At 39.8% G+C, this 14,503-nt stretch overlaps 1 protein-coding gene across 2 annotated transcripts in view; it reads right to left on the minus strand.

The window, feature by feature from the left end:
- kiaa0513 (KIAA0513 ortholog) overlaps positions 1-14,503 on the minus strand; it is a 49,311-nt gene that overhangs the window by 1,821 nt on the left and 32,987 nt on the right. Inside the window, exons 6-12 of one of the 2 annotated variants that reach the window (XM_075470754.1) lie at positions 13,593-13,800; positions 13,480-13,514; positions 13,296-13,368; positions 10,554-10,631; positions 10,331-10,360; positions 4,194-4,274; positions 2,203-2,297 (exon numbers count right to left, since the gene is read on the minus strand). In XM_075470754.1, the coding sequence (XP_075326869.1) occupies positions 2,203-2,297; positions 4,194-4,274; positions 10,331-10,360; positions 10,554-10,631; positions 13,296-13,368; positions 13,480-13,514; positions 13,593-13,800 (600 nt within the window). The remainder of the gene's footprint in view (positions 1-2,202; positions 2,298-4,193; positions 4,275-10,330; positions 10,361-10,553; positions 10,632-13,295; positions 13,369-13,479; positions 13,515-13,592; positions 13,801-14,503) is intronic. The other variant, XM_075470755.1, reaches the window with a different exon arrangement.

Consider the following 14,503-nt stretch of genomic DNA (forward strand, 5'->3'; position numbering starts at 1 on the left):
TAAATTATAAACAGCATAGTTTGTGCCTGTATAAGCTTGCCCATAGGAAACCGTTTCATGGCCGAATATCTCAAGAGAGCAGCCAGACGCCTCGCGAATATCTTCGGAACAGCTCCAAATGTTCAACAACAAGCAGGGGTGAGTAGAACATCATGTTATAATGTGAAATCAAGGGCCCAATGTCAAAAAAACGGTCTTATCCTTTAAGGCGAGACACTACAGGTGAATAGGGTAATATTTTAAAATAATAGATATCACCATGAAACTTCTCAGTTGATTACTTATACAAGTATGAAAAAAAAATGTATTACAAGTTTTAGAAATTTGTATGTTTAATTACGCAAAAGGTCATTAAATATGAACATATTTGCATATGTTTGCAGAAGCTAGATCTGAACATATGATAAAGCCAGGTGCAAAATTCTTTTTTCATTTTGTTTACACACAAAATGAAAAGAAATTACCGAGGGATTTCAGGATATCTGCTTTCATTCCCTAGGAAATCAAAATATACTGTCCATAGCCTAAAAAACATCAATTTTCGCCATATTTTTTGATTATAATGTCACATAAATCAGGCCAGGAATGATTTATCAACAAATCCTTCTGTAAATATCTGCAGAATACTGCTAAGTGTATAACTGGAAAGTTTGGTGTTAGTAGGTGCTCCATAGGCTGAGATATTGATACTGGAAAAATACAAAAAACTGATTTTGAGAAAACTGCATTTAAAGATTTAAATAGGGAAATTCATTTTAGTAAATTTGGGCGAAACGCACTGCCGCAAGTAAACAAAATGTGATGAAATAAAAATTTTAATTTATGTTTTGAAATAACACATATTGAAGGAGTAGACTGGCCCAAAATCTAAAAATTGACCACTGCATGAAATCACTGTTTTTGCCTGCCGTGTCTCGCCTTAAAGGATCCTCCCGATCATTTCTCAAGGTGTGGAGGCCCTTTCTTGATTATTATGACTCCTTACAAGAACCCCTTGATAGTGAGTAGACTTGAACTTTTGTATTGGTGGAACTTTCCCCCTTCTATCTATTATTTCAGGTTTGTATGTATTTATTTATTTTCCTGGTTGTTTCCTTTTACTTTTCTAGTTTTCATTTGGTTGCTTAAGTAAATTGAGTGTGTTTGGGAACCTGTAGCCCTATGGGGGGGGTGGGGGTAAGAAGGATAGGGTGAACTCAACTGTCCAATGTAACTGATGAACATTGTACCCTGTTTGGAAATGACTGTAAATGGAAATAATGTGTACATGTGCTGTATTCTTGTGGATAAAAATTTCCAGAAATTCAATAAAACATATTTACAAAAAAAAAAAAAGAGCTGCTGAGATGCTGAGCCAATCAGAAACAGAAGATGGAGTTACTCTTCCTCTGCTTAATGTGTGGAAGTATGTAGTATTGTACTGATCGATCAGACAGTATGCGGAGCGTTTACCCACAATGCATTTCGCTCCTGCCCGAGCCGAAATCAGCCGGCCTGAAGCTGATTTCTCTTAAGCTCTAAACTCTGTAAACTTTAGCAACATTTGAAACATTTTCAGGTGAGAAAGTAGTCGTTTAGATCCCCAACGTGTTGAAAACCTGACAAAATACCGGCTGTTTACAATTTTGTTCCCACGAATTTGGCGCTACTAAAGCTAGCCGCAGTGAGCAGCGCACTTCCGGTTATTTTCACAAAATAAAATACCCGTTGCCTTTTATCATAGGGAAAGCCATTACCATACAATCGGTGCTTTTGTTTTGAAAACAGGAAGTGAACCTACCCTCCTTGTAGCTAGCTTGAAACTGCCGTTTTGACAGGAAATGACGATCGGCGACGTCACGTTACGTTGCATCTTGGGTAGTTTGAGTATGAGTAGTAACCTCATGATGCATACCCAACATTTCAGAGAATCTAGTACGCATCCGGGAACTTCTGCTTACTCAAACTCGCATACTAACTCAAAAAGTTAGTATGAGTAGTAGGAGAAGTATGCGGTTTCGAACACAGCCACAGTCTTTCTTCTGTATCACCAGCTTCATGGGGGGGGGGTTGACCTGGTTTTCACTTAACGGGGAGCTTTAAGTCAGCAGGTTGAATTTCATCCCTCGTAACAGGAGCATCAAGTGGTTCAGTAACATGTTCAGGTAGGAAATTCTTGCACTCTTCCAGAGTTATGTTTTAATACTCCCTTTAAAGCTTTACCTTCGTTCAGGTTCCCGATGACCGCCTGCTTCTTCAGGAAGTCGTTGCAGAGCTTCTTGCTGAGACCGAACGCCAGCATGTTATGAGTGAACGTCCTGAAAGCACACAGCAGCGTTTTAAACTCAGCTGAGGCTGAAAGCTGTTTTAACACATTTACAGGCCAAGTTTACAGAAAACTGTACAGAAAATTCTTAATAACTGAAAAATGTTTCTCCGTAAACTCAGTTTGATTTCAGTTTGTCACCAAACAAGCTCAAAACTACGGTGGCCCAGAGGAGGGAAAAACAATACTGGACAAAGCAAGAGGAAACAACGAAGCACAGTCTTCAGTTTTTTTATTAATTATAGAATATTTTTGTTTTAAAAGTAAAATATAAATGATTCATCTTTCTGTTTTTCTAGTGATTTATCAGGATTAATTTAATTGTGTTTTATTTAAATTATTACTGAATAAAATGATGTGACAGAGTTTTCTGAAATGTTCTTTTTTCGTTGTTTTCTCTGCTTTAATGAAATATAGGGTGTGTTATAGATGTAAATATATATAAATATGAATAAATATGTGGGGTGTTATAGATGTAAATATATATAAATATGAATAAATATGTGGGGTGTTATAGATGTAAATATATATAAATATGAATAAATATGTGGGGTGTTATAGATGTAAATATATATAAATATGAATAAATATGTGGGGTGTTATACATGTAAATATATATAAATATGAATAAATATGTGGGGTGTTATAGATGTAAATATATATAAATATGGATAAAGATGTGGGGTGTTATAGATGTAAATATATATAAATATGAATATAGATGTGATGCTTTATATACGTAAATATATATAAATATGAATAAAGATGTGGTGCTTTATAGATGTAAATATATATAAATATGAATAAAGATGTGGTGCGTTATGGATGTAAATATATATAAATATATATAAAGATGTTGGGCGTTATAGATGTAAATATATATAAATATGAATAAAGATGTGGTGCGTTATGGATGTAAATATATATAAATATATATAAAGATGTTGGGCGTTATAGATGTAAATATATATAAATATGAATAAAGATGTGGGGCGTTATAGATGTAAATATATATAAATATATATAAAGATGTGGGGTGTTATGGATGTAAATATATATAAATATGAATATAGATGTGGTGCGTTATGGATGTAAATATATATAAATATGAATAAAGATGTGGTGCTTTATATACGTAAATATATATAAATATGAATAAAGATGTGGTGCTTTATAGATGTAAATATATATAAATATGAATAAAGATGTGGTGCGTTATGGATGTAAATATATATAAATATGAATAAAGATGTGGTGCTTTATAGATGTAAATATATATAAATATATATAAAGATGTGGGGCGTTATAGATGTAAATATATGTAAATATGAATAAAGATGTGGTGCGTTATGGATGTAAATATATATAAATATATATAAAGATGTTGGGCGTTATAGATGTAAATATATATAAATATGAATAAAGATGTGGGGCGTTATAGATGTAAATATATATAAATATGAATAAAGATGTGGTGCGTTATAGATGTAAATATATATAAATATGAATAAAGATGTGGTGCGTTATAGATGTAAATATATATACATATATATAAAGATGTGGGGTGTTATGGATGTAAATATATATAAATATGAATAAAGATGTGGGGCGTTATAGATGTAAATATATATAAATATGAATAAAGATGTGGTGCGTTATAGATGTAAATATATATAAATATGAATAAAGATGTGGTGCGTTATAGATGTAAATATATATAAATATATATAAAGACGTGGTACGTTATAGATGTAAATATATATAAATAAAGATGTGGTGTGTTATAGATGTAAATATATATAAATATATATAAAGACGTGGTACGTTATAGATGTAAATATATATATATAAAGACGTGGTATGTTATAGATAACGTGCGGAGCCTTACCCGAGCTGGCCGAACGCGATGTTCTCATCGATTCTGGAGCTGTTGTCCCTCTCCTCCGGCGTCATATGACACCACTTCTCCCTGCAGCACAGAGACAGCTGCAGTCAGCCTCGGATGCCGTTCGCCCTTCAGCTCGCCCACAATGACAGATCAGGGGTGGGTGTCGAGACAGAAAATCAGAGTCCAGAGCCGTCTTTTTGGAGCTAAATTAAAAGCCTCAAACTGTTGGACAATCATTGCCAATTTTTGTTGCTTTTTGAGGTTAAAAAGACCCCCGTCTGTCCATGACATCCATCCCTGCATCTGCTCATTGTATACACGACGGCATATCATGAGATTCCATTACACAGAAAACACAAACATTATGTAAATAAAAAAAAACAAGCTAGGAAAACACATCAATCAGCCACGAGCAGCAAAACAGCAAATGATTCATTCACAAAGAATCATCAGAGTTCAACACGAGCAGATGGAAACTTCACTGCAAAACAAGCGGGAAAGGATTCATGTCTGAACTCACCATAAAGTTTGCATTTATTGCACTTTAATGTGGGGTGTGTGTTGGTGTATACTGTCAGTTATCAGGTGAGCGACTTTCACACTTTTATCCAAAGATTCGAGCTTCAGAACAGCCAGAAACTCTGCTGTAAGCTTCAAGAACTAAATCTATTCAATCAATCAAATCAATTCAAAGCCTTCTTTCACTGGTGAAAACCCCGTGTTTGCTGCTCGGTCTGCGCTTCGGTCTGCACAGCAGGCAGTGATACGAAGGGAGAGAAAATAGGGCCAAGAGATTGTGAGGTCTGACTTTTTCCTGGAGAACCATTTTGTGATGCAAATGTATTACTCTGTTGAACGCATATTGTTCTGAGAAGCAAAACGCTTTATTTTTTAAACCCCAGCCAACTAGCCGGACTACCTTCATCAACACCAAAACGAGGCTGGAACTCTGCTCACAGGACGCAGCAGGGGGGAAGAAGATGTTCAGAAATGATGCTGCTGATATGGGATGTTACACAGCTTCATGTCAGAAGAGGCGAACTGTCCCTTTAAGTCTCGTCTGCACATTGTGATTCAAAAGGTCATACGAGCAAATAACTGGCTCTAAGGAAGTCCTCCAAAGGGAGGAGGTCCAAGCACCAAGCCTTGGGTTACTCCTGTGCAGACGGAACGGGATGTGGACGTTTGTCCTTCCATTACATCCTGATAGAAAACAGCAGAGCAGGATTCAGTCCCACTTTAAACATCAGGAGGTCTGCTGTTGGTTAGAAGTTTACCTGAATGCCTTCGTCTGCTTGCACTCAGCCGTCTGTGGATTCCAAACACTTTACAGATACGTTACAACCTTTTCCTGCCTGATTGACCTCAAACAGACGAGATTTCTCAGCTCAGAGTTGTTGTGTCATGATACACTTTTGTTTGATCGATCCAATCTGGACCCAACAACTGGACCCAACTGGACCCACCTGGACCCATCTGGACCCAACAACTGGACCCAACTGAACCCAACTGGACCCAGCTGGACCCACCTGGACCGACCTGGACCCACCAACTGGACCCACAAACTGGACCCACAAACTGAACCCACCTGGACCCACAAACTGGACCCACAAACTGGACCCACAAACTGGACCCACAAACTGGACCCACCTGGACCCATCTGGACCCAACAACTGGACCCAACTGGACCCACCTGGACCGACCTGGACCCATCTGGACCCAACTGGACCCAACTGGACCCAACTGGACCGACCTGGACCCACCTGAACCCAACTGGACCCACCAACTGGACCCACAAACTGAACCCACCTAGACCCACCAACTGGACCCAAGTGAACCCACCTGGACCCACCAACTGGACCCAACAACTGGACTCACCTGGACCCAACTGGACCCAACTGGACCCAACTGGACCGACCTGGACCCACCAACTGGACCCACCAACTGAACCCAACTGAACCCAACTGGACCCAACTGGACCCAACTGGACCCACCAACTGGACCCACCAACTGAACCCACCTGAACCCAACTGGACCCACCAACTGGACCCACCAACTGAACCCACCTGAACCCAACTGGACCCACCAACTGGACCCACCAACTGAACCCAACTGGACCCAACTGGACCCACCTGGACCGACCTGGACCCAGCTGGACCCATCTGGACCCAACAACTGGACCCACCTGAACCCAACTGGACCCACCAACTGGACCCAACAACTGGACCCAACAACTGGACTCACCTGGACCCAACAACTGGACCCCATTGGACCCAACTGGACCCAACTGGACCCAACTGGACCGACCTGGACCCACCAACTGAACCCACCTGAACCCAACTGGACCCACCTGGACCCACCAACTGGACCCACCTGAACCCAACTGGACCCAACTGGACCCACCAACTGAACCCACCTGAACCCAACTGGACCCACCTGGACCCACCAACTGGACCCACCTGAACCCAACTGGACCCACCAACTGGACCCACCAACTGGACCCACCAACTGGACCCATCTGGACCCACCTGGACCCTTAACAGCCGATCCTGACCGCAGTTCACAACCAAAATGACCCCCGAATGGGAAGCTTGGCCGGTTAAATCAGGACACATTTTCACTTATTCACCACAGTGAGGTTATAAATCTGAAAACCACACGAAATATTTAATCATGCAAACATAACGTGGGTCCAGATTCTGTGTGACCACTGAATAAACTAAAATACCATTAAAAAAAAATCTGCGTTTAGAAGAAAAAGATTTTCAAATAAAAATATATTATCAAATAAACATGAAGTCCAATAAAAGTCATTCAGACATTATTTAAATAAGTTTATTTACTCCAGCTGATGTTATTCACTCTTAATAAATGATCAATGCCTTTCTTATTATCTATTATTATGTTCATTTGTGTTTTAAACTGATAATTTTCTTGATTTTCTCGGGTTTTTGTCTTCTTCTTTTGCCATTTTTGTGTCTCCTCAGAATTAAAACCTCACAGTTCATCTTCCTCCACCAACCAGCGGAGATGTGGAATTTAGTTTCAGAGCACTTTCAACGTAAACTTCACTCATCTAATCATCAGACGGAGCTGATCTGTAAACTCATGTCAGAGACCTGATCAGTGACTGTTTAATTGCTTTATGGAGGGCATTTCCATCTGTTCCTCACTGGAGCCGATCAGTCTGCAGCAGAAACAGACAAAGACCACAAAGAGGCAGGAAACATGCAGATGGAGGCAGAGACCGAATGTAACATGAAAGCAGATTGATGCTGTGAACATGCGGTGAGGAAGCAGAGAGCGACTTCTGGATATAAACACCACTGCAGACATGATACAAGCCGAGGACGTTAACTGTGGGTGCGACTCCAGAGAGAGACAAAAACAGCCATCAGACAGCATGCCAAGAGCACAGGAATATCAAACAGAGTACAGAAAAGAACGTACAATCCAGTTATAATCAGGTAAAACCAGGTGGAATATTTTCCTCCTGCCATTAAAGGGATAGTTCGCCTCTTTTGACATGAAGCTGTATGACATCCCATATCAGCAACATCATTTCTGAACATCTTCTTACCCCCTGCTGCGTCCTGTGAGCAGAGTTCCAGCCTCGTTTTGGTGTTGATGAAGGTAGTCCGGCTAGTTGGCTGGGGTTTAAAAAATAAAGCGTTTTGCTTCTCAGAACAATATGCGTTCAACAGAGTAATACATTTGCATCACAAAATGATTCTCCAGGAAAAAGTCAGACCTCACAATCGCTTGGCCCTATTTTCTCTCCCTTCGTATCACTGCCTGCTGTGCAGACCGAGCAGCAAACACCGTAACAGGCGCGGCTGTCGGCAGCAGGCAGTGATACGAAGGGAGAGAAAATAGTGCCAAGCGATTGTGAGGTCTGACTTTTTCCTGGAGAACCATTTTGTGATGCAAATGAAGAATGAAAACTTTTTAGAATGAAAATCAGAACGGCTCATTAAATGAGTAACAAAGGGGAACTAAATAAATACCAGGGTTGTGTTTTTGGGGAGTTTTACACCTGCTGGTGACTTCAGACGCCCTGATATCTGCTCCCAGGAACAGGAAGAAGGAGTTTTACACAATATGTCACCTTTAACATTTCTTTTTGCTACATCTGAATGGAATTATTTAATTTCTCCCTCCTTTCTTCTCTTCGGTCTACACAGCAGGCAGTGATATGAAGGGAGAGAAAATAGGGCCAAGAGATTGTGAGGTCTGACTTTTTCCTGGAGAACTATTTTGTGATGCAAATGTATTACTCTGTTGAACGCATATTGTTCTGAGAAGCAAAACGCTTTATTTTTTAAACCCCAGCCAACTAGCCGGACTACCTTCATCAACACCAAAACGAGGCTGGAACTCTGCTCACAGGACGCAGCAGGGGGTAAGAAGATGTTCAGAAATGATGTTGCTGATATGGGATGTTACACAGCTTCATGTCAGAAGAGGCGAACTGTCCCTTTAAAGGTGCATCAAGCACATCAAAACCATCCAGCCTGAGGTCTCCGTTACAGGCCGTCGTCTCACTGTTCACTCAAGTGCATCTCACATAAACTCCACTGATTTTCACTGCAGATTTCTCTATCTTTTCCACATTAACAGTGACTTCTCACGGACATATTTCTTCACTTCAGAGGTTTTCAAAGTGCGTGTCGGGCCTCCTCAGGTGAGGCACAGTGAACAGAGGTGAGGAAACCTTTGTTCTCAGAGGAATCACCTGAATGTTAGTGATGAGGACTTCACTGTTTATCTCCTAATTAAAACCTTGGAACATCCCATCTGTGTATTTAGGGGCCAGTTTGTGGTATTTTTATTTTCCAAAATAAAGTTGATGGACGGCGTTAGAGGTTCTGCTTCTTGTTTAATGTCCTCCGTTCGGGTAGGTAACTTCATCAGTACCCGAGGGTAGTTGGTCCTGTTTTCTACCCTCCTGCTACACCTGGTGCAGTTTTTTTTACTGTGACATAATGACATGATAACTAGTTCTAAATCAGAGGTGACAGCAGCACAAAATATATATATGAACATAATGCACTGAATCTTTTCCCAGAATAACATGGTTTTGTAACTTCTCATCGTAAACTGACGGAGGCAGGGCCGGTTTTTGCTATGGGAGATGTGGGCGACTGCCCAGGGTGCACGAGCACCCTCAAATTATATATTTTTTTAAAAATTAAAAAAAAACACAAACTGCTTCCAGTCCAAATAAAAACTGTATTTCATTCCTAAAATGAACATAGACCCATATACCTTCATGTAATTAACTGGGTTATGTGAAAAATGTAAAATAAAAATAAAAATCTGTGCAGCCATCTACGTGAATGTGTTTACGTCACGTGCCCCCGGTTGATTGGCGGGTGAATGGACGGCGTTAATGGGAAAAGCAAAGGTAATAATGTGGAGTCATCATGGATCATCATCATGGGGAAAGACCAAAGAAGCCATCAGGTGCCCAGTTTAGAAAGAGAAGAAGAGGAGAAACGGGCAGAAGATAAAGGGATGCAGATTTCTATCAGTGACGTAGGCTATAGGCTATCTGTTAGCCTCTTGCTAACATGTTGCTATTAGCCACGACTGTGTTTGATTTTTAGTTTTGCTGAACTAGAATTAGAATTGAGGCATCATGTCATGCAGCTAATTTCACCCAAAGGCAACCTGGTCTGGTTTGTGTTTGCAACACAACAAGAAGTCCCGACTGTGGATTATTTTTATTGTTATGAGCTATATGCTGAATTAAATAACTTTAATAACTTCTAACACACATTGACATGGCATTTTGTAAGCTGCATGTGGGATCTTTTTGTATTTAAGATTATATATAATAAAATAATATAATATGTTGTTGTGCTGGTGCCGGGGGTAAGTCTTTTTTTTTTGGGGGGGGGGGCTTGCCCAGGGCGTAAATTCAGCCAGGACCGCCTCTGGATGGAGGCAGCAGAGCCACGTCTCTGAAACGGTGTTTCATCATCTCTTTAAGCCTGATAAACATGCAGCGGCAGACATTTCCCTGCCTGGTTCAGAGTTGGCACATCGTTTGCCCTTCATCCAGCTTCTCTACTGGTTCGATAAGGTTTTTAAGACTGTTTCTTTAAGGGCAGTGGACAAAAGGAAGAACAGACCTCTCGTCTTTCTCTTCATCCTGCGCTCCACTGCCCGGCAGCAAGGCACAAGGAGACAAAGTGTTTGAAGTTAACATGCAGAAAGAGGGAGGAACACAGCAGCTTACAGAGAGGAAAACAAAGAGGAAACAGCATCACTTCAGAATCTGAAACTGTTACTCAGGCAGAAACAACTCACTTACTGATCAGAGTCTGCACAGCTCTGGGTTTCGCTCAGACTCACCTCGTAGTCGGAGATCTCTTCTTCCTCTCACAATCGACGGCATCAAAAAACGCAGCGTTCCAAAACCTCAGCGTGTGCCTGTAAGAGAGAGCGTTCACATCGATTTCTGAAGTTTCTCAACACAAACACTTTGATGCTCGGATGCGTGCGTAACGCCGCAGTCATTTCTACCATCTGTGGTTCCTAATGTGGAGACCGTGACCCAGAAAGGTGTCGCGGTGTCATGAATCTGACTCAAACTGGTCCAAAAACAGGGAGATGGCTTCTGTTTTTACCACAACTCAACTCAACTCAAACTTTATTTATAGAGCACGTTTAAAAAAAAAAAACGAGGTTGACCAAAGTGCTGTACAGGATAAAAGCTGCATTAAAGGTAAAAGTGACTCAGATAATGCTACCGTTCCAAGCAGTTAAAATCAATAGATACTAAAACACAATGCAATAAAATAAGTTAAAATAAAATACATTAAAATAAAGATATAAAACAAATCAAGGTTATCAGCCAAGAGTCTACTTAAATATGATTAAAAGCCAGGGAGAAAAAGTGTGTTTTTAAGGAGGATTTAAAAGCCTCAAAAGATCCTGCAGATCGAATGTGCCAGGGAAGCAGAAAAGGCATTCTGTCAGAAATGTGCAGGTTTTTAAAAAAATTAGCACCAATGACTAAACATAAGGAACGCAAATAAATTTCACTTCGGCTTCAGGGCTGTTCATCCAGCAAGATAGATAGATTTTTATTTTCGAACATGTATAAAAAAGAAAATGTACGTAACTATTTGTACATACAAAAGAAAGAAAAAGAGAAATAAAAAAAAAATTCAATCACATAAAGTGTTAACACATAACCAAACATTGTTCGAAAAAGGAATGGGAAGAAGTACAATAGTTTTTTAGATTCCCACCCCTTTAGATCTTTAAAATGTTCTGCTGCTGTCCTGAGAAGTAACGAGCATCCGAAGGACCAGGTCCTGAACTGCTTTAGCTCGTCCATAACAGAACTTATGGAGAACTGTCCTGTAATCTAGTGCCTCAGGGTTCTGTACTAGGACCCCTTTCATTTGTTTTCTACAGTCTCCCTCTTGGCTCTAGAAGAAGAATCGAACAAACAGCTGAACTCAGTGGATAAGCCAGGTGGTTTTGTTCTTGCACGCACTTCAGAGTTGATTGTTAAAAAATATATGTAGTTTAATTTTGACCAAAAAAAATTAACAAAACAATAACAAAAAAATTCTCACAATTTGGATGAAAAACGAAAGTTAAATTAATCTGATTTAATAAGATCTAAAAGTTGTCAAAAAATCATTTAACCACCAGCTCCCGTCTTCACAGCGGACATTTGACAAACAAAAAGAGCCCCCGGTGCGTTCTTAATCTGTCTGATTAACGGGAGGGTCTAAAAGTCACAAAATAATCTAAACAATCTCAAATACAAAAATGAACCCCAGATCTTGACTCCAAATCAACTAAAGTATATTCCAACTGCCCAAAGAAAACCAAAGCGATAGAACCCATGACTTACAAAACATAAATGGCCACAACATCCAAAATGGATAAAAGATATAACGCACTTTGTTACACTTGAGAAAATCAGATATACCCTTAAAGGCTCCTTGCAAAAATTTGAGAGGATTTGGACCCCCTTTCTAGAATATTACAAAAGCTTACAAACTCCATTAAATGAGGATTAAGACACCAAACAGAAGTGAGAACAGAACCCCCCCCACCCCTTTCCTCTTCAAACTATTATTATTATTATTTACTTTATTTTATTTATTTACTTATTCATTTATTTATTTTATTTTTTAATTAATCTTACTTTATTCTATTTTACCCTTATTGTCATTATTATTACTATTATTGTTATTATTGTTATTACACATTTACTTATTTTATTTACCCTTTTTAAATATATACTGTATATGTATATTTCTTAAGATATCTGAATATACTTATTTATTACTTATTTTATTTCATTATTGTTATTGCTGTCTGTTCGATAATTCATTGTGAAAAATCAATAAAAATTGTTGAAACTATAAATGGCCACAACAGATGGGAGCACTGGTCGCTCTGTTTTATCAAAGCTAATTATCCTTCTCTTTGCTGTTATTTGACAGAATATTCTGTACAGCACTGGTTGCTTTAAAGATGTTTGCAGAGGTGTCAAGTAACGAAGTACAAATACTTTGTTACTGTACTTGAGTACACTTTTTAGGTATCTGTCCTTTCTATTCCTTACATTTTTTTTTGTTTTTTTGATGGGACGAACATGAATACCTCACGACCTACCTCTTTAATACTACCTCACGTGTAATTGAATTCCAATAAAGTTTGAGAAAGAACATGCTCCTTGAGTGACTGTCTTTGACAGTAATGGTTTTATGATTGTTGTCTTGGGCCGCATGTAGAACTAACCAGTTTTCAAATTAAGCTTGCAATTCATATAGTGGCATCTACCTTTTTGTGTGTGTGTTTTGTTTTTTTTTAATTAAAAAAAACTACTTTTATACTTTAAGTAGGTTTTGGAGCACATACTTTTTCACTTTTACTTGAGTAAAGAGGTCAAGTTGATACTTCAACTTTTACCAGAGTGTTTTTAAACTGCAGTATCTATACTTCTGCTTAAGTAACAAATGTGTGTGTGTTGACACCACTGGTCGCTGTAACCCGAGCCTCGCATCACATAACCGGTCACCTTTTGACCTGCTTTGACTCTCTTTTATTTCCCGTTTCCACTCTTACCAGATGGGCTGCGGCTTGAGGTGAGTGTACAGGTACACCTTCTCCTCCTTCTTCTCTCCTGGAGCTTCTGACACTGAACAGGAAGACAAAACATGACAGAAACTGACTCGTTTTCCAGATCACAGAAACAGTTAAAGCATCTGAGCAGGAGGGGAAAGGGCAGCGACTCATCTCTGGTCTGTACCTGGGGATTTGGGCTTCGTCTCAACTTCCACGTCGCTAAAACAGAAATCGTAGCATAAGAAGAAAATCTGTATTTAAAGTGAGTTAATTGAAGGACGAGGTGCATTTGCTCACTCAGACTTAGGAGCCACCGAGCCCCTCAGCTTGCTTTCCAGGCCTCCGAAGAAGCCTTTGACGTCGGTTTTGGACGTGTTTTTAAGGAGGCGCTCTGCTGCGTCCTTCTTCCCCGACAGCCAGAAGTTGGCTTTGTTGAGGTACGAGTCCAGAGCGACTGGAGGCCCGCCACGATCCAGCAGCTCGGAGGGAGACGGCTGGGACTTCCCTGAAGAGGAAAGCTACGCATTAGGACCAGAGGTGGGTAGTAACGAGTTACATTTCCTTGAGTAAGTTTTTGAAAACATTATACTTCTAGGAGTAGTTTTAAATCTCTATACTTTTTACTTTTACTTGAGTAGATGTGTGCAGCAGAAACTGTCCTCTTACTCCGCTACATTAGGCTACAATGAGCTGGTTACTTTTCTTCTTACCTCTTTGGTATTCTACGCCTCATTATTTTTATCCCCCCGCGTACGCCTCATTTTAATGTTTTATTCTGACAGAGAGAGAGACTTCCGCCAAAGGCTCTACCACCTGACTGTGTTCCACCAATCAGACGCAGCCGTGCAGTCTGGTCACGTGACCGTACTCGATCTCAGCGGCGGGACGGGTTAGCTTTAGCATTAGCAGTCGTAGCAAACAAAGAAAGAAACAGATGAAAAATGTCAGAACCAACGGTGGGAAATGAAGACGCAGACGAGGCCTCATACTGAAAGCATGTTTACCTTACAAAGAGTGAGAAACAGCAGCTACATTATGTGTCTTCTGTGGCAACCAAAACAAACGCACATTTCAGCAGAAACTCAACATCTAACCTGAGGAAACATGTAGCGCTAAGTTTCCTAAACTCGTTTTTCCCCCCATGGATAGGTGAATGTTTGTTTTTTAGGTTACATATGGGTTACATATGTTTTAAACATTTCCTAAGT

The sequence above is a fragment of the Odontesthes bonariensis genome, chromosome 7 (genome assembly GCF_027942865.1).
Source record: "Odontesthes bonariensis isolate fOdoBon6 chromosome 7, fOdoBon6.hap1, whole genome shotgun sequence".
In the NCBI taxonomy this organism is placed as follows: Eukaryota; Metazoa; Chordata; class Actinopteri; order Atheriniformes; family Atherinopsidae; genus Odontesthes; species Odontesthes bonariensis.